Below are 20,623 nucleotides of genomic sequence, written 5' to 3' on the forward strand. Positions count from 1 at the left end.
GTAAAATATGAAAATAGCTCCAAAAATAGTGTGTCAAATTAATCCACTGTTCTAAGAAGTTTTACCTCAGAATAAAAATAGTTTAGTATTTGGTAAAATATATTAGGAGTATAACTAATTGTTTTGATGTTGTTTTAATCACTTTAGGGTATTTAAATATTTTATAAAGATGTTGTTACTCCATCAATAATATCCATGATTTATTTGCCACATTAAGAACATTTTAGTTTTGACTTTTGAAAACTTTAATTGTTTGACTTGATTTTAAATTTGAATTCGAACCGTTTTTGAACCATCGCGAGATTAGTAACAGTAACCGAGGTGATGTGGCATCATTAGCGTGGAATTACTGTAGTCTAATTATCCAGGCGTCACAAGGGTGTAGGGAGCCAATGTTAGTTAAACCCTGAACCGATCATAGTTGAGCCGGTTTCCCCGGTTCTTTAGCTTTGCTTTGCATGTAATAAGGTGCATGGCCGTGGTTTGTGCGTGCCGTGCGCGAGTAGGAGTAGGAGGTGACCGCGGTGAGCACGCCCTCTTCGTGAACGTGGGATGGCACGTTCGAAGGAACGGGGTTGTGGCGTGCGAATCGGTCGAGACAGTTGTTGCCTTACTGAATAAGAGGAAGAGAAAACGGGAAAAGCAGCAAGTTGTGCGCTGCGCAAAACCACTGTCTCTTGTGAGTTCATCGAGAGCGAGAGAAAGAGAGAGAGAGAGGGAACGAGCGCGGCGGCTGCCTGACAGAACCTGCTCTTGCTAGGCGCCAGAGAAAATTGGACGAGACTTGCCTGCTCCACCGGCGTGTGCCCATCCGTGCTTCCGCGTACGTGGCTTGATTTGATTGGAACAAAATAAGGCCTAGCCCCGCGCCTTTAAAATCAGGGGATGATTAGATTAGAAAGAAAAAAAAACCATAAAATGAAGTGGGAGCATCGATGGAAGCATAAGGAGGGAGCAGACAAGCCGGGCTCTTCTCTAGCCACTTGAATATTGCGTCCGACGTGGCGCCTTGTATGAGCCTATCACAGTTGCTCGCCATTTTGACTACAGTACTTGTAAACCAGCACTGTGCGTGATAACAACATTTGAGTTGTCCGAACAGAGTTGAGTTGTGTTCCCGCGCCGCGCCGCGCCTATAAGAAAGACTACCCAAACCTTTTTGGACATCAAGAGGCGGCAAGCAACAGAACCGACCGAGAACGCGAAAGTGCATTTCCATCGAGCGATCGGTCGGCGCATGGATCGGCGGTGCAGCCAGCAGTGGGAGAGCTCGATGGAGGACGTGTCGACGCCGCTGCTGCCTCTGCATGACGACGGCAGGACGGACGGGCGCTCGTGCTCGGCCCTGGCGTCGCTGCTCGCCAACAAGTACCTCGCGATCGCGGCGGGGCCGCTGGCGTCGGCGCTCATCTGCGCATTCGTGGACTTCGGCCACGGGCGCGCCGCGGCGCGCAACATGCTGGGCGTGCTGGCGTGGGTGTTCATCTGGTGGCTCACCGACGCCGTGCCGCTCGGCGTGGCGTCCATGGCGCCGCTGTTCCTCTTCCCGGCGTTCGGCATCTCCTCCTCGGACGCCGTCGCCAAGGCCTACATGGACGACGTCATCTCCCTCGTCCTCGGTAGCTTCATCCTGGCGCTCGCCATCGAGCACTACAACATCCACCGCCGCCTCGCCCTCAACGTACGCACGCTCGATCGATCGATCGTCGAACGAACGATTACTTGAAGAAAAACGAACTAATAATAAAGGTTGTATAACGCGCATGCAGATCACGTCGCTCTTCTGCGGGGACCCGGTGAGGCCGCCGCTGCTGCTGCTGGGCATCTGCGGCACCACCATGTTCATCAGCATGTGGATTCACAACACGCCCTGCACCGTCATGATGATGCCGGTGGCGACGGGGATCCTGCAGCGGTTCCCGCGCGGCCAGGCGGCGTCCTCGTCCGCCGACGCGCACGAGGTCCGGCGGTTCTCCAAGGCGGTGGTGCTCGGCGTCATGTACGCGTCCACCATCGGCGGGATGTCGACGCTGACGGGCACGGGCGCCAACATCATCCTGGTGGGGATGTGGTCCACCTACTTCCCCGAGCAGCGGCCCATCACCTTTAGCTCCTGGATGTCCTTCGGCTTCCCCGTCGCGCTTGTACTGTTCGCGGCGCTCTGGGTCACGCTCTGCCTCATGTACTGCTCCAGCAACACCGGAAGAGCGCTGTCGGCTTACCTCGACAGGACCCATCTCAGGAGGGAGCTCAGCTTGCTTGGTACGTGCTCTCTCTTTCTTTTCTAGCTTGGTCAAACCATGTTGCTTCACATGTTCTGGTCAGTGGTCAACTCTTTGGCTTTCTGGTCAGTGTTAAACTTATTATTAACCTGTTATCTGATGGCTGTTCTGCTTTCTTCTCCGCAGGTCCAATGGCTTTTGCAGAGAAGATGGTTCTAGCCGTTTTTGGAGTATGTTTCTACAATCTGTTTGTATTGTACCTCAAGTTCTGAACCAAAAAATTAACACGCCATTATGGTTGTCTTATTGAGCAAAAATAAACGAAGTGAAAATGAATTGGTGCAGGGCCTAATTGTGCTGTGGATGACGAGAAGCCTGACGAACGACATCCCTGGGTGGGGAGTCCTCTTCCACGGCAAAGTCGGGGATGGAACAGTCACCGTAAGAGCACCGATGCATGATCCTGCATGCAGTTTTCGAGTTTTGACCAGACAAATATGTGGCACGTGCTCACTGGATATGCTGTATCGTCTTACTAATGCAGATCATGATGACCACTCTGCTCTTCATAATCCCCAACGGCAAGGGCGGCGGCGAGAAGCTCATGGACTGGGGCAAGTGCCGGAAGCTGCAGTGGAACATCATCCTCCTCCTCGGCGCGGGTTTCGCCATCGCCGAGGGCTTCAAGGCGAGCGGCCTGACGGACATACTCTCGGAGGGGCTGGGATTCCTGAGGGGCGCGCCGCCGCTGGTGATCGCGCCCGTGGCGTGCGTCTTCAGCGCCGTCATCACGGAGTTCACGTCAGACGACGCGGCCACCACCCTGGTCCTGCCGCTGCTGGCGGAGCTGGGAAACACCATCGGCGTGCACCCGCTGCTGCTCATGGTCCCCGGTACGGTCGGCGCGCAGCTGTCCTACCTGCTGCCCACCGCCTCGCCGCCCAACGTCGTCGGGTTCGGCACCGGCTACATCACCATCAAGGACATGGTGCTCACCGGAATACCCATCAAAGTGGTGGGCGTTGCAACTCTCGCCGTCCTACTGCCAACTCTAGGTATCCAAGTTAACTTGCAGTCCTAACACTGACATTAACACTGACCATGACAAAGGAAAAAACTGCTGCCTACTGCTGCTGCTCCTGTACTTACTACTTGCTCCCCCTTTTTCTCTTTGTCTTGTGCAGGTTCTGTGGTTTTTGGCATGGATCAGAAGTTGTAGGAACTCGAGCAAAATTCAAGTGCTCTGCGCTTTTCAAATTGTAGAATTGGTTATCCACTTTGCCTGGAAAGAACAGGAGCTCGGCCTATTGCTATGAGAGGGGGAAGGAGTTCTCCTGTACATTTTTAGACAACAGACTGTGTAGTAGGATGTTTAGGTTGTACTATCATATAACACTCCTTCGTCTCAAAATAAGTGTCTCAAACTTAGTACAACTTTATACTAACATTTATTTTGGGACGCAAGGAGCATACACTATGTATAGCAAACACCATTGCCTCATGTGTTTTTTGAACAGTGCCCCTGTGCACTAGATTGGGACTCCACATTGCCTCATGTGGTTGTACACTGTTCCAATCCCACGCACGTTTCAACATCTATATGGATCACCTCAGAGAGGGGTCAGAGATGTGTACTGAATTATAATTTCTCAGATGTTCTTGGATGGGTGGTGGTTGTGTGGAGAAGAAGATTCTTCTTCCTCGTCGGAATGATTTTCTGTTGTTGTTCTTTCTTCTTCTTTGTGCTGTTGCGTGAGGAATGTCCCGCTTTGCCCGGGAAGTTGGCCCGGCCGTGGCGCCACCGGATCCTAGTTCTCTTCCATCCGGAAGGGGCACATATAGTGGTACTCAAAGCCACAGACAGCGAAGGCTCGTGCAGGCGTGTTGGATGCACATGTGTGTCCTTGTCTTTTTGGCACCGAAGCAAAAAAGTGGGGGAGCAGCATGGCAGTTATTATGTCATGGTTGAATATGAGGACCTGCTTGGGTCTGAATGCAGATTATTGTATTCAGGGGTCTCCTCGCAAGGTTCAGGGATGATGACACAGAGCTTCGGAGGTCTTCGCGTTTTGTTGGTTGTTTTAGGGTGGTCTCTCTTATTCTAGTATTTTACACGTGTGTTAGGGTGTGCTTGATCGGGTTAAGAACTTTGTATTATGTCATGATTTGAATACAAGCATATTTTTTCAAATAAAAAAAGTTGCCAGACCAGCTGCACTAAGAGTAATGTTAGGTACGTGGCGATTCCTACATGAACAACGCCCACGAGACACTAGTTGACAACTTGACATTATCTAGTATTGCCGCTCTTCCCATAGCCCCGCCGTAGGCCGCTTCGGTCGCGGCGGCCAACGCCATCTCCACCACCGTGGTCCACTCAGGACATGGCGGCCACCATATCGCTACCGGCCATCCCGGCTGCATCGACCACTCTCCCAAATGATGGCGCTTTCTGACCTAAAGTTCGAACAAGGATTGTCTTTCGAGGACTTGATCTGGAAGAAGTTTGGCATTCCGGTAAACTTCATCGAAGGAAGGAAACTAAATGAATTCTGTCTGGTGGCGGATTTCTCAAGATCAAAGGCTCAACATTTACTCAGTAGGGCTCATTCTACAAACGTTCTTCATACCCCCTGCTTCCCATTTGAGCACCACCCTGCCTCCTCCGCGGCCTTGCCCCTACTCCGCCGCTCCAACCACAAGCTGCAGACGACAATCACCACTCTCAGCCAGCCGTGTCTAACTTCCCTTTCGATCCTCCCCCTTTCTCCTTGACAACCATCAAGATGTGCAAGTTGAAGACCGTCCGGCGCGCGTCCATGTGGTTTGCGGGCACATTCATAGGCGACATGAAACCCTGGCGATTGCTTCATTCCTCCCCATGCTAGAAGGGCAAGTTTATGTTGCCAATGTAAGAGAAATTCTCTTCGGGTTCATCACTATGCATAAGAGGGTTGGGTTTCATAAGACTGTGAAGTGTCCCATGGGGCGGGCCTTTGTTTAGTTTCAAAGCATTTTCGTCCGTGATGGTCTTGTAGCCAACAGTCTGCATTGATATGATGACATTTTCATAGTTGTTGAGAAGCATGATGAAGGAAAAATTGGAGGAAGTTTCATCCTAGTAGAGAATCTTGGCTCTTCGTTGCGGTTTTCCATGTAGATCTGCATAACTTGATTGAAATCCATAATGCAGTCAAGTCCTTTGCTATCCTGCTAGCTTGGGATGAAAGGAGAAGTAGTGAGGCAGGGATTATGATTAAAGTGAAGGTTTAAGAGCTAATGGATATACCCGCTAGTATTGTTATCATGCACTGAAAGCTTTCTTGGTGAATCCTGGTCCTTTCATGTGGTTATTGTACATCAAAAACCAATTGGCGAAGGTCCTCCATATGAAGGCCCCATCTCAGCCAATGGAAATCCCCACCCCATTCCCGAGAAAGCACATTCTCATCCTAATCAACATGTCTTTCTAGGTCCCTTTGTTCAACATCCACAAGATGCTCAAGATAATGCTAGTGCTGGTAATCTTTGTTGGGGAATGTAGTAATTTCAAAAAAAAATCCTACGCACACGCAAGATCATGGTGATGCATAGCAACGAGAGGGGAGAGTATTGTCCACGTACCCTCGTAGACCGTAAGTGGAAGCGTTATGAGAACGCGGTTGATGTAGTCGAATGTCTTCACGATCCGACCGATCCAAGTACCGAACGTACGGCACCTCCGAGTTCAGCACACGTTCAGCTCGATGCCGTCCCACGAACTCCGATCCAGTAGAGCTTCATAGGAGAGTTCCGTCAGCACGACAGCGTGATGACGGTGATGATGTTGCTACCGACGCAGGGCTTCGCCTAAGCACCGCTACGATATGATTGAGGTGGATTATGATGGAGGGGGCACCACACATGGCTTAGAACAATCAACTTGTGTGTCCTAGGGTGCCCCCTGCACCCGTATATAAAGGAGCAAGGGGGAGGCCGGCCGGCCCTTGCAGGGCGCGCCAGGAGGAGGAGTCCTCCTCCTAGTAGGAGTAGGACTCCCCTTTCCTACTCCTACTAGGAGGGGGAAAGAAAGGAGGGGATGGAGAAGGAAAGGGGGGCGCTGCTCCCCTTCCCTAGTCCAATTCAGACCATAGGGGGAGGGGGCACACGGCCTGCCCTGGCCGGACCTCTCTCTGTCTCTACTAAGGCCCATGTGGCCCATTACTTCTCCCGGGGGGTTCTCGTAACCCTCCGGCACTCCCGTTTTCTCCGAAATCACCCGGAACACTTTCGGTATCCGAATATAGTCGTCCAATATATCAATCTTTATGTCTCGACCATTTCGAGACTCCTCGTCATGTCCGTGATCACATCCGGGACTCCGAACTACCGTCGGTACATCAAATCACATAAACTCATAATATCGATCGTCACCGAACGTTAAGCGTGCGGACCCTACGGGTTCGAGAATTATGTAGACATGACCGAGACATGTCTCTGGTCAATAACTAATAGCGGAACCTGGATGCTAATATTGGCTCCTACATATTCTATGAAGATCTTTATCGGTCAAACCGCATAACAACATACGTTGTTCCCTTTGCCATCGGTATGTTACTTGCCCGAGATTCGATCGTCGGTATCTCAATACCTAGCTCAATCTCGTTACCGGCAAGTCTCTTTACTCGTTTCCGTAATGCATCATCCCACAACTAACTCATTAGTTTCATTGCTTGCAAGGCTTATAGTGATGTGCATTACCGAGAGGGCCCAGAGATACCTCTCCGACAATCGGAGTGACAAATCCTAATCTTGATCTATGCCAACTCAATAAGTACCATCAGAGACACCTGTAGAGCACCTTTATAATCACCCAGTTACGTTGTGACGTTTGGTAGCACACAAAGTGTTCCTCTGGTATTCGGGAGTTGCATAATCTCATAGTCCTAAGAACATGTATAAGTCATGAAGAAAGCAATAGCAGTAAACAAAAACGATCAAGTGCTAAGCTAACAGAATGGGTCAAGTCAATCACATCTTTCTCCTAATGATGTGATCCCATTGATCAAACGACAACTCATGTATATGGTTAGGAAACTTAACCGTCTTTGATCAATGAGCTTGTCAAGTAGAGGCACACTAGTGACACTATGTTTGTCTATGTATTCACACATGTATTATGTTTCCGATTAATACAATTCTAACTTGAATAATAAACATTTATCATGAAATAAGGAAATAAATAATAACTTTATTATTGCCTCTAGGGCATATTTCCTTCAGTCTCCCACTTGCACTAGAGTCAATAATCTAGATTACACAGTAATGATTCTAACACCCATGGAGCCTTGGTGTTGATCATGTTTTGCTCATGAGAGAGGCTTAGTCAACGGGTCTACAACATTCAGATCTGTATGTATCTTGCAAATATCTATGTCTCCCACCTGGACTTGATCGCGGATGGAATTGAAGCGTCTCTTGATGTGTTTGGTTCTCTTGTGAAATCTGGATTCCTTTGCCAAGGCAATTGCACTAGTATTGTCACAAAAGATTTTCATTGGACCCGATGGACTAGGTATGACACCTAGATCGGATATGAACTCCTTCATCCAGACTCCTTCATTTGCTGCTTTCGAAGTAGCTATGTACTCCGCTTCATACGTAGATCCCGCCACGACGCTTTGTTTAGAACTGCTCCAACTGACAACTCCACCGTTCAATATAGACACGTATCTGGTTTGCGATTTAGAATCGTCCGGATCAGTGTCAAAGCTTGCATCGACGTAACCATTTACGATGAGCTCTTTGTCACCTCCATAAACGAGAAACATATCTTTGTCCTTTTCAGGTATTTCAGGATGTTCTTGACCGTTGTCCAGTGATCCACTCCCGGATTACTTTGGTACCTCCCTGCTAAACTAATAGCAAGGCACACATCAGGTCTGGTGCACAACATTGCATACATAATAGAACCAATGGATGAAGCATAGGGAACACTTTTTCATTTTCTCTCTATCTCCTACAGTGGCCGGGCATTGAGTCTTACTCAACTTCACACCTTGTAAAACAGACAAGAACCCTTTCTTAGCTTGATCCATTTTGAACTTCTTCAAAACTTTATCAAGGTATGTGCTTTGTGAAATTCCAATTAAGCGTTGCTACCTCTTGAGCACTGCCTTGGTTTTCCCCGAAGAGGAAGGGATGATGAAGCAAAGTAGCGTAAGTATTTCCCTCAGTTTTTGAGAACCAAGGTATCAATCCAGTAGGAGGCTACGCGCGAGTCCCTCGCATCTGCACAAAACAAATAAATCCTCGCAACCAACGCAAATATTGGTTGTCAATCCCTATAAGGCCACTTATGAGAGTGAGATCTGATAGATATGATAAGATAATATTTTTGGTATTTTTATGATAAAGATGCAAAGTAAAATAAAGGCAAAGTAAATAGCAAAGGAAATAACTAAGTAGTAGGAGATCAATATGATAAAGATAGACCCGGGGCCATAGGTTTCACTAGTGGCATCTCTCGAGAGCATAAGTATTCTACGGTGGGTGAACAAATTACTGTTGAGCAATTGACAAAATTGAGCATAGTTATGAGAATATCTAGGTATGATCATGTATATAGGCATCACGTCCGAGACAAGTAGACCGACTCCTGCCTGCCTGCATCTACTACTATTACTCCACTCATCGACCGCTATCCAGCATGCATCTAGAGTATTAAGTTAAAAACAGAGTAACGCCTTAAGCAAGATGACATGATGTAGAGGGATAAACTCATGCAATATGAAAAAAAACATCTTGTTATCCTCGATGGCAACAATACAATACGTGCCTTGCTGCCCCTACTGTCACTGGGAAAGGACACCACAAGATTGAACCCAAAGCTAAGCACTTCTCCCATTGCAAGAAAGATCAATCTAGTAGGCCAAACCAAACTGATAATTCAAAGAGAATTGAAAAGATAACCAACCATACATAAAAGAATTCAGAGAAGATTCAAATGTTATTCATAGATAGACTTGATCATAAACCCATAATTCATCGGTCTCAACAAACACACCGCAAAAAGAAGATTACATCGAATAGTTCTCCACAAGAGAGGGAGAGAACATTGTATTGAGATCCAAAAAGAGAGAAGAAGCCATCTAGCTACTAACTATGGACCCATAGGTCTGAGGTAAACTACTCACACTTCATCGGAGAGGCTATGGTGTTGATGTAGAAGCCCTCCGTGATCGATGCCCCCTCCGGTGGAGCTCCGGAACATGCCCCAAGATGGGATCTCGTGGATACAGAAAGTTGCGGCGGTGGAATTAGGTTTTTGGCTCCGTATCTGATCGTTTGGGGGTACGTAGGTATATATAGGAGGAAGGAGTATGTCGGTGGAGCAACAAGGGCCCCACGAGGGTGGAGGGCGCGCCTGGGGTAGGCAGGCGCGCCCCCTACCTCGTGGCCTCCTGTTTCCTTTCTTGACGTAGGGTCCAAGTCTCTCTGGTCTTGTTCGTTGAGAAAATCACGTTCCCGAAGGTTTCATTCCGTTTGGACTCCGTTTGATATTCCTTTTCTTCGAAACCCTAAAACAGGCAAAAAAACAGCAATTCTGGGCTGGGCCTCCGGTTAATAGGTTAGTCCCAAAAATAATATAAAACTGGATAAGAAAGCCCAATAATGTCCAAAACAGTAGATAATATAGCATGGAGCAATCAAAAATTATAGATACGTTGGAGACGTATCAAGCATCCCCAAGCTTAATTCCTGCTCGTCCTCGAGTAGGTAAATGATAAAAGCAGAATTTTTGATGCGGAGTGCTACTTGGCATAATTTTAATGTAATTCTTCTTAATTGTGGTATGAATATTCAGATCCGAAAGATTCAAGACAAAAGTTCATATTGACATAAAAATAATAATACTTCATGCATACTAACAAAGCAATTATGTCTTCTCAAAATAACATGGCTAAAGAAAGTTATCCCTACAAAATCATATAGTCTGGCTATGCTCTGTCTTCACGACACAAAATATTTAAATCATGCACAACCCCGATGACAAGCCAAGCAATTGTTTCATACTTTTGACATTCTCAAAACTTTTTCAATCTTCACGCAATACATGAGCGTGAGCCATGGATATAGCACTATAGGTGGAATAGAGTGGTGGTTGTGGAGAAGACAAAAAGGGAGAAGATAGTCTCACATCAACTAGGCGTATCAACGGGCTATGGAGATTCCCATCAATAGATATCAATGTGAGTGAGTAGGGATTGCCATGCAATGGATGCACTAGAGCTATAAGTATATGAAATCTCAAAAAGAAACTAAGTGGGTGTGCATCCAACTTGCTTGCTCATGAAGACCTAGGGCATTTTGAGGAAGCCCGTCATTGGAATATACAAGCCAAGTTCTATAATGAAATATTCCCACTAGTATATGAAAGTGATAACATGAGAGACTCTCTACTATGAAGATCATGGTGCTACTTTGAAGCACAAGTGTGGTAAAAGGATAGTAACATTGTCCCTTCTCTCATTTTTTATTATTTGGGCATTTTCTCCTTTTTTATGGCCTCTTTTTTAGGCTTCTTTGGCCTCTTTTATTTTTTGTCCGGAGTCTCATCCCGACTTGTGGGGGAATCATAGTCTCCATCATCCTTTCCTCACTGGGACAATGCTCTAATAATGATGATCATCACACTTCTATTTTTCTTACAACTCAACAATTACAACTTGATAACGGAACGGTGGAAAGTTTCATGGCAATATATCTCGGAATGGCTATGGAAATGCCATAATAGGTAGGTATGGTGGCTGTTTTGAGGAATGTATATGGTGGGTGTATGATACCGGCGAAAGGTGCGCGGTATTAGAGAGGCTAGCAAAGGTGGAAGGGTGAGAGTGCGTATAATCCATGGACTCAACATTAGTCATAAAGAACTCATATACTTATTGCAAAAATCTACAAGTTATCAAAGCAAAGTATTACGCGCATGCTCCTAGGGGGGTAGATTGGTAGGAAAAGACCATCGCTTGTCCCCGACTGCCACTCATAAGGAAGGCAATCAAAAAATAAATCATGCTCCGACCTCATCACATAACGGTTCACCATACGTGCATGCTACGGGAATCTCAAGCTTCAACACAAGTATTTATCAAATTCACAACTACTCAACTAGCATGACTTTAATATCACCATCTCCATATCTCAAAACAATTATCAAGTATCAAACTTATCATAGTATTCAACACACTCATAAGAAAGTTTTATTATTAATCTTGTATACCAAGCATATTAGGATTTTAAGAAAATTACCATGCTATTAAGACTCTCAAAATAATCTAAGTGAAGCATGAGAGATCAATAGTTTCTATAAAACAAATCCACCACCGTGCTTAAAAGATATAAGTGAAGTACTAGAGCAAAATTATATAACTCAAAAGATATAAGCGAAGCACATAGAGTATTCTAACAAATTCCAAATCATGTATGTCTCTCTCAAAAGGTGTGTACAGCAAGGATGATTGTGGTAAACTAACAAGCAAAGACTCAAATAATACAAGACGCTCCAAGCAAAACACATATCATGTGGCGAATAAAAATATAGCTCCAAGTAAAGTTACCGATAGAAGTAGACGAAAGAGGGGATGCCTTCCGGGGCATCCCCAAGCTTTGGCTTTTAGGTGTCCTTAGATCATCTTGGGGGTGCCATGGGCATCCCCAAGCTTAGGCTCTTGCCACTCACTGTTCCATAATCCATCAAATCTTTACCCAAAACTTGAAAACTTCACAACACAAAACTTAAAGTAGAAAATCTCGTGAGCTCTGTTAGCAAAAGAAAATAAAAGACCACTTCAATGTACTGTAATGAACTCATTCTTTATTTATATTGGTGTTATACCTACTGTATTCCAACTTCTCTATGGTTTATAAACTATTTTACTAGCCATAGATTCATCAAAATAAGCAAACAACACACGAAAAATAGAATCTGTCAAAAACAGAACAGTCTGTAGTAATCTATAGCTAGCGCAAGATCTGGAACCCCCAAAATTCAATAAATTTCTGGACGTGAGGAATTTATCTATTAATCATCTACAAAAAGAATTAACTAAATAGCACGTTCCAAATAAAAATGACAGCAGTTCTCGTGAGCACTAAAGTTTCTGTTTTTTTTACAGCAAGTTCAACAAGACTTTCCCCAAGTCTTCCCAACGGTTCTACTTGGCACAAACACTAATTAAACACAAAAAACACAACCAAAACAGAGGCTAGATAAATTATTTATTACTAAACAGGAGTAAAAAGCAAGGAATAAAAATAAAATTGGGTTGCCTCCCAACAAGCGCTATCGTTTAACGCCCCTAGCTAGGCATAACAAGCAAGAATAGATCTAGGTATTGCCATCTTTGGTGGGCAATTCTTCAATGAGGCATCTACCATCTTTAGGAATTTATTTCTTTTTATTAATTATCAAACTTCTAGGCACAAGATCAAAAAATTCATTCGTAAAAAATGGTTCCTTAATGATAGCAAAAAGATTGGGATGAATACTTATAGATTTGATATCCGCATCCTTACTAGGGGATTCACCCTTATTTTTAGGAACGCATATAAGCTTGGCAACTTTAGTGGAAGGACTTGGAGAATTATTTACGGAAGAAAAAGCGGTTCCAAGTTGGTAATAATATTCTCAAGTTTATCGATCCTAACGGAATCGTGATTTATTTTCTCATTAACTATGGGTTCCTTTTCTTTAATATCTTTCAAAGTAACTCCTACTTTAGATCCATATTGAGAGATTCGGCTGTGGATCTTTTTATCCTAATTTTCAATTAACTCTATGGTAGCAATCTTATTTTCAATAATTTCAAGCCTTTGCATTACATGCTCCAAAGTTAATATAGTTCCATTAACCAAGAGAGGGGGTGAGCCAAATAAATCTAACATAGCATTATAAGAATCAAAAGTATGGCTACCCAAAAAGTTCCCTCCAGTAATAGTATCAAGAACATAACGGTGCCAAGGAGTAATGCCTACATAAAAATTGCGAAGGAGAACGGAAGTAGATTGCTTCCTAGTAGATCTATTTTGAGCATTGCAAATTCTATACCAAGCATCTTTTAGATTTTCTCCCTCCATTTGCTTAAAGTTTAGAATTTCATTCTCGGGAGACAACGAAGAAGATAAGGGACTAGCCATAATTACAAGCAACCAAACTAACACACAAGCAAACAGAAAGCAAGTAGGCAAAAAGAGGCAAATAGAGAGGGAGAATAGAGAGAGAGGGCGAATAAAACGGCAAGGGTGAAGTGGGGGAGAGGAAAACGAGAGGCAAATGGCAAATAATGTAATGCAGGAGATAAGGGTATGTGATGGGTACTTGGTATGTTGAATTTTGCGTAGACCTCCCCGGCAACGGTGCCAGAAATCCTTCTTGCTACCTCTTGAGCACTGCGTTGGTTTTCCCCGAAGAGGAAGGGATGATGCAGCAAAGTAGCGTAAGTATTTCCCTCAGTTTTTGAGAACAAAGGTATCAATCCAGTAGGAGGCTACATGCGAGTCCCTCGCACCTGCACAAAACAAATAAATCCTCGCAACCAACGCAAATAGGGGTTGTCAATCCCTATAAGGCCACTTACGAGAGTGAGATCTGATAGATATGATAAGATAATATTTTTGGTATTTTTATGATAAATATGCAAAGTAAAATAAAGGCAAAGTAAATAGCAAAGGAAATAACTAAGTAGTAGGAGATCAATATGATAAAGATAGACCCGAGGGCCATAGGTTTCACTAGTGGCTTCTCTCGAGAGCATAAGTATTCTACGGTGGGTGAATAAATTACTGTTGAGCAATTAACAGAATTGAGCATAGTTATGAGAATATCTAGGTATGATCATGTATATAGGCATCACGTCTGAGACAAGTAGACCGACTCCTGCCTGCATCTACTACTATTACTCCACTCATCGACCGCTATCCATCATGCATCTAGAGTATTAAGTTAAAAACAGAGTAACGCCTTAAGCAAGATGACATGATGTAGAGGGATAGACTCATGCAATATGAAGAAAACCCCATCTTGTTATCCTCGGTGGCAACAATACAATACGCGCCTTGCTGCCCCTACTGTCACTGGGAAAGGACACTTAAAGATTGAACCCAAAGCTAAGCACTTCTCCCATTGCAAGAAATATCAATCTAGTAGGCCAAACCAAACTGATAATTCGAAGAGACTTGCAAAGATAACCAATCATACACAAAAGAATTCAGAGAAGATTCAAATATTATTCATAGATAGACTTGATCATAAACCCACAATTCATTGGTCTCAACAAACACACCGCAAAAAGAAGATTACATTGAATAGTTCTCCACAAGAGAGGGGGAGAACATTGTATTGAGATCCAAAAAGAGAGAAGAAGCCATCTAGCTACTAACTATGGACCCGTAGGTCTGAGGTAAACTACTCACACTTCACCGGAGAGGCTATGGTGTTGATGTAGAAGCCCTCCGTGATCGATGCCCCCTCCGGCGGAGCTCCGGAACATGCCCCAAGATGGGATCTCGTGGATACAGAAAGTTGCGGTGGTGGAATTAGGTTTTTGGCTCCGTATCTGATTGTTTGGGGGTACGTAGGTATATATATAGGAAGAAGGAGTACGTCGATGGAGCAACAGGGGGCCCACGAGGGTGGAGGGCGCGCGTGGGGTAGGTAGGCGCGCCCCCTACCTCGTGGCCTGCTGTTTCCTTTCTTGACGTAGGGTCCAAGTCTCTCTGGTCTTGTTCGTTGAGAAAATAACGTTCCCGAAGGTTTCATTCCGTTTGGACTCCGTTTGATATTCCTTTTCTTCGAAACCCTAAAACAGGCAAAAAATAGCAATTCTGGGCTGGGCCTCCGGTTAATAGGTTAGTCCCAAAAATAATATAAAAGTGGATAATAAAGTCCAATAATGTCCAAAACAGTAGATAATATAGCATGGAGCAATCAAAAATTATAGATACGTTGGAGACGTATCAAGCGTCTTGATCTATCTTTATCAATCAATTGAAATGTAATGCCATCATGATTGATTGTTTGAGTGATTTGATGTTTAGAATTGCTAATGATGTTAGAGGTTTAAGTAAACATTCATCCATGGTTCACACCCAGTTAGAACAAGTTTCCAAGTCACAGAATGATTTGCTTAATGAGATGAACAACAAAATCAATGATCATGTTGTTAGGGTAATGACTAGAGGAGGTAGAATGACTCAGGAGTCCCTATATCCAGAAGGTCATACCAAAAGAATTAACCAAGATTCTCGGAGAATTAATATTGATGAACCTAGTTGATCTAAAAAAAGGAAAATGGTAGAACTTCGCATGCTTCTAGTGAACCTATGGTAGAAAAACCTTCTCATAAGCATAATGATGTTTCTATTTCTGATGCTAAGACACAATCTGGTAATGAACATCCACCTAGTGATAATGAAAATAATGATGTTCATGTTGATGCTCAACCAGACAATGACAAAGAACCTGATAAGGATGTAGAAATAGAACATGATGTTGATCTTGATAACCCACCACCTACGAACAAAAGATGTGATAAAAGTGATTTCATTGCTAGAAAACATGGTAAAGAAAGAGAACCTTGGGTTCAAAAACCTATGCCTTTTACTACTAAGGATGTGGAATATTTTGTGCACTTTTTCGAAATGCTTAGACCTGTATTTTTGCACACATGTTTGAATGATATTTTGAAAATGTCTCCATATGCTAAATACATGAAAGATATTGTCACTAATAAAAGAAAGATACCTGAAGTTGAAATTTCCACCATGCTTGCAAATTATTCTTATAAGGGTGGACTACTGATGTCTACTACGCAACCTTCTTCTTGCAGACTAGTGTTGGGCCTCCAAGCGCAGAGTTTTGTAGGATAGTAGCAAATTTCCCTCAAGTGGATGACCTAATGTTTATCAATCCGTGGGAGGCATATAATGAAGATGGTCTCTCTCAAACAACCCTGCAACCAAAAAACAGAGAGTCTCTTGTGTCCCAAACACACCCAATACAATGGTAAATTGTATAGGTGCACTAGTTCGGCGAAGAGATGGTGATACAAGTGTAGTATGGATGGTAGATATAGGTTTTTGTAATCTGAAAATATAAAAACATCAAGGTAGCAAGTGGTAAAACTGAGTGGAAACGATATTGCAATGTTTGGAAACAAGGCCTAGGGTTCATACTTTCACTAGTGCAAGTTCTCTCAACAATGATAACATAATTAGATCGTATAACAATCCCACAATGTGCAACAAAGAATCACTCCAAAGTTTCTATTGGAGAACATAGGACGAAAACGTGCATCAACCCCTATGCATAGATTACCCCAATGTCACCACGGGAATCCGCAAGTTGAATGCCAAAACATACATCAAGGGCGTGTTTGGTTCCCTGGGCGCACCTAGGCTGCATTGCATGCACGAGCTTGGCTTGGACCGGCCTGGTTGAGCTAGTGCAAGAAGGAGTTGAGATGTGTGTTTGGTGTATCGCATGATATGGCCCAGGCTCGCCTCAGATTTTTTTTGGTAGGCTGCATAAGGCCAAATAATATGACAAATGTGCAATTTGAATATAGATGCTTATGCGTGCATGTTGAAACGGTGACAATCATCTTTGAAGCAGTGGGAGTATCTGCAGAGCTTTGTTGGGTAAATTTAGCAAAGAATATAAGCAATGGTGCCGCACCTATTTACATAAAAATGATGTAGAAATTATCTGTGAAGGAACAAATCACACAAATCTTAGCCTAAATGCTGATCACCAGCCATCTCTAATCCTAGGGGAATTTGAGCTTGGGACATATCGCAGCCTAATCCATGCTAATAAATAGCCATGTAATATATAAACAAACCAAATCCATAGGAGGAAATGAGGTTGGGGACAGATCTCAGACTAAATAAAAAAAGAAGAGTGGAGGCTATGGGATAAGCACGCATCGGTGCCAACCATCATCCCGTCTGTGGACCTTCCCAAGCATGCGAACCTGCCTCGTCTTGCCTTCCTTCTCATCCCTAGACGGAAGGCCGCCGATCCAATCTGCCCACGCATCCGAGCAGCGCCAACGCCAGAGAGCTGGGGATGGGAGGGGAAAGTGAAGGATGTGGACAGATGGCGGGGGGGGAGGAGGGGATCTCTACATCCACCGAACATGAGGAAGCACGCCGGCGATGCGGACAAAGGCGAAGGGGCGGCAAGATCCAGAGTCGCGGGAGAGAGGAGATGAGTGAGGAGAGCGCCGTGAATGGAGGCGGCCGACAGACAAGCCCGAGCCCTTTGCTTGCGTGGGTGCAGCCGCGGATGCAGGCTCGCGGAAACGCCCGAAACCTACGTTTCCACTCGGCCTGGCTGTGAGCCTCTTTTTGCATCCGTCGGGCCTGGCCCAGGGAGGCATGCAACGTACCAAACAGGGAGGAAAATGCACGGCGGGTACGAGCCAGGTGCGAGCCATGAAACTAAACATGCCCCACGTGAATCAATAGAACATCCCATTGTCACCACAAATATTCCATCGCAAGACATAGATCAAGTGTTCTCAAATCCAATACTCAATCCAACATAACGACACCGCAAAGAGCAAGACTCAATTCATCACAAGAAGGTAGAGGGGGAGAAACACCATATGATCCAACTATAATAACAAAGCTCATGGTACATCAATATCGTGCCAAATCAAGAACACGAGAGAGAGAGAGAGAGAGAGAGAGAGAGAGATCAAACACATAGCTACTGGTACATAGCCTCAGCCCCGAGGGTGAACTACTCCTTCCTCGTCATGGAGACGGTCGGGATGATGAAGATGGACACCGATGATGGTTTCCCCCTTTGTCAGGGTGCCGGAACGGGCTCCCAGTTGGTTTTTCGTGGCTACAGAGGCTTGTTGCGGCAAAACTCCCGCTCTAGATTTCTTTTTGGGGGTTTCTATATTTATAGGAATTTTTGGCGTCGGGAACAAGTCAGGGGGGCCCACATGGCGACGACAAGGCAGGGGGCACACCCTAGGGGGTCACCCTCCACCCTTGTGGATGCCTCATGGCTCCTCTAGTCCATCTCCGATACTCCGTGGGCTTCTTTTGGTCCATAAAAAATCGTCATAAAGTCAGCTAGCTTGGATTCCGTTTGGTATTCCTTTTCTGTAAAACTCGAAAACAAGGAAAAAACAGAAACTGGCATTGGGCTCTAGGTTAATAGGTTAGTCCCAAGAACAATATAAAATAGCATATAAATGCATATAAAACATCCAAGATGGATAATATAATAGCATGGAACAATCAAAAATTATAGATAAGTTGGAGACGTATCAAGCATCCCCAAGCTTAATTCCTGCTCGTCCTCGAGTAGGTAAATGATAAAAACAGAATTTTTGATGTGGAATGCTACCTAACATATTCATCAATGTAATCTTCTCTATTGTGGCAAGAATTTTCAGATCCATAAGATTCAAAACAAAAGTTTAATATTGACATAAAAACAATAATACTTCAAGCATACTACAAGGCAATTATGTCTTCTCAAAATAACACGGCCAAAGAAAGTTTATCCCTAACAAATCATATAGTCTGGCTATGCTCCATCTTCATTACACAAAATATTCAAATCATGCACAACCCAGATGAGAAGCCAAGCAATTGTTTCATACTTTTGATGTTCTGAAACCTTTTCAACTTTCACATAATACATGAGCGTGAGCCATGGACATAACACTATAGGTGGAATAAAATATGGTGGTTGTGGAGAAAACAAAACGAAGGATATAGTCTCACATCAACTAGGCATATCAACGGGCTATGGAGATGCCCATCAATAGATATCAATGTGAGTGATTAGGGATTGCCATGCAACGGATGCACTAGAGCTATAAGTTTACGAAAGCTCAGAAAGAAACTAAGTGGTGTGCATCCAACTTGCTTGCTCACGAAGACCTAGGGAAATTTGAGGAAGCCCATCGTTGGAATATACAAGCCAAGTTCGATAACAAAAAATTCCCACTAGTATATGAAAGTGACAAGATAGGAGACTCTCTATCATGAAGATCATGGTGCTACTTTGAAGCACAAGTGTGGAAAAAGGATAGTAGCATTGCCCCTTCTCTCTTTTTCTCTCATTTTTTTGTTTTTTTGTTTTGGGCCCTCTCTTTTTTTGGCCTATTTTTTCGTCTGGAGTCTCATCCCAACTTGTGGGGGAATCATAATCTCCACCCTCCTTTCCTCGCATGGGACAATGCTCTAATAATGAAGATCATCATACTTTTATTAACTTACAACTCAAGAATTAAAACTCGATACTTACAACAAATATATGACTCTATATGAATGCCTCCGGTGGTGTACCGGGAAGTGCAATGAATCAAGAGTGACATGTATGAAAGAATTATGAACGGTGGCTTTGCCAAAAATATGATGTCAACTACATGATCATGCAAAGCAATATGACAATGATGAAGCGTCTCATAATAAACAGAATAGTGGAAAGTTGCATGGAAATATATCTCGGAATGGCTATGGAAATGCCATAATAGGTAGGTATGGTGGCTGTTTTGAGGAAGGCATATGGTGGGTGTATGGTACCGACGAAAGTTGTGCGGTAATAGAGAGCCTAGCAAGTGTGGAAGGGCGAGAGTGTGTATAATCCATGGACTTCACATTAGTCATAAAGAACTCACATACTTATTGCAAAAGTCTATTAGTTATCGAAACGAAGTACTACGCGCATGCTCCTAGGGGGATAGATTGGTAGGAAAAGACCATCGCTCATCCCCGACCGCCACTCATAAGGAAGACAATCAATATATAAATCATGCTCCGACTTCATCACATAACGGTTCACCATACGTGCATGCTACGGGAATCACAAGCTTTAACACAAGTATTTCTACAATCCACAATTACTCACTAGCATGACTCTAATATCACCATCTTTATATCTCAAAACAATCATAAGTAATCAAAATTCGCATAGTATTCAATGCACTTTATATGAAAGTTTTTATTATACCCCTCTTGGATGCCTATCATATTAGGACTAAATTCATAACCAAAGCAAACTACCATGCTGTTTAAATACTCTCAAAATAATATAAGTGAAGCATGGGTGTTCAAAAGTTTATACAAAATAAAACAACCGTCGTGCTCTAAAAAGATATAAGTGAAGCACTAGGGCAAATGACAAACTACTCCAAAAGATATAAATATAGATCAATGAGTAGTCGAATAATTATGAAACTATGTGTAGACTCTCTAAAATTTAAGAATTTCAGATCTTAGGATATTATTCAAGCAGCAAGCAAAATAAAATAAAATGACATTTCAAGGATAGCACATATCATGTGAAGAACAAAAACTTAGGCTCAACCAAAACTGACCGATAGTTCTTG

General features: G+C 43.9%; 1 protein-coding gene across 1 annotated transcript; it reads left to right on the plus strand.

Annotated features, from left to right (window-relative positions):
• Positions 1-1,148: 1,148 nt before the first annotated feature.
• LOC125543653 (tonoplast dicarboxylate transporter-like) lies at positions 1,149-3,886 on the plus strand. The gene is made up of 6 exons (XM_048707070.1): positions 1,149-1,681; positions 1,770-2,262; positions 2,409-2,452; positions 2,568-2,663; positions 2,767-3,277; positions 3,407-3,886. Exons 1-6 carry the CDS (start codon positions 1,238-1,240, stop codon positions 3,439-3,441), a joined length of 1,623 nt encoding a protein of 540 aa, XP_048563027.1. The 5' UTR covers positions 1,149-1,237; the 3' UTR covers positions 3,442-3,886.
• Positions 3,887-20,623: the final 16,737 nt, after the last annotated feature.

The sequence above is a fragment of the Triticum urartu genome, chromosome 3 (assembly GCF_003073215.2).
Source record: "Triticum urartu cultivar G1812 chromosome 3, Tu2.1, whole genome shotgun sequence".
Lineage (NCBI taxonomy): Eukaryota > Viridiplantae > Streptophyta > Magnoliopsida > Poales > Poaceae > Triticum > Triticum urartu.

Coding starts and splice junctions, on each gene's coding strand:
- LOC125543653 (XM_048707070.1), top strand. CDS start 1,238: ATGGATCGGCGGTGCAGCCAGCAGTGGGAGAGCTCGATGGAGGACGTG. Junction 2,453..2,567: donor TGGTTCTAGCCGTTTTTGGA/GTATGTTTCTAC, acceptor GAATTGGTGCAG/GGCCTAATTGTGCTGTGGAT. Junction 2,664..2,766: donor TCGGGGATGGAACAGTCACC/GTAAGAGCACCG, acceptor TTACTAATGCAG/ATCATGATGACCACTCTGCT.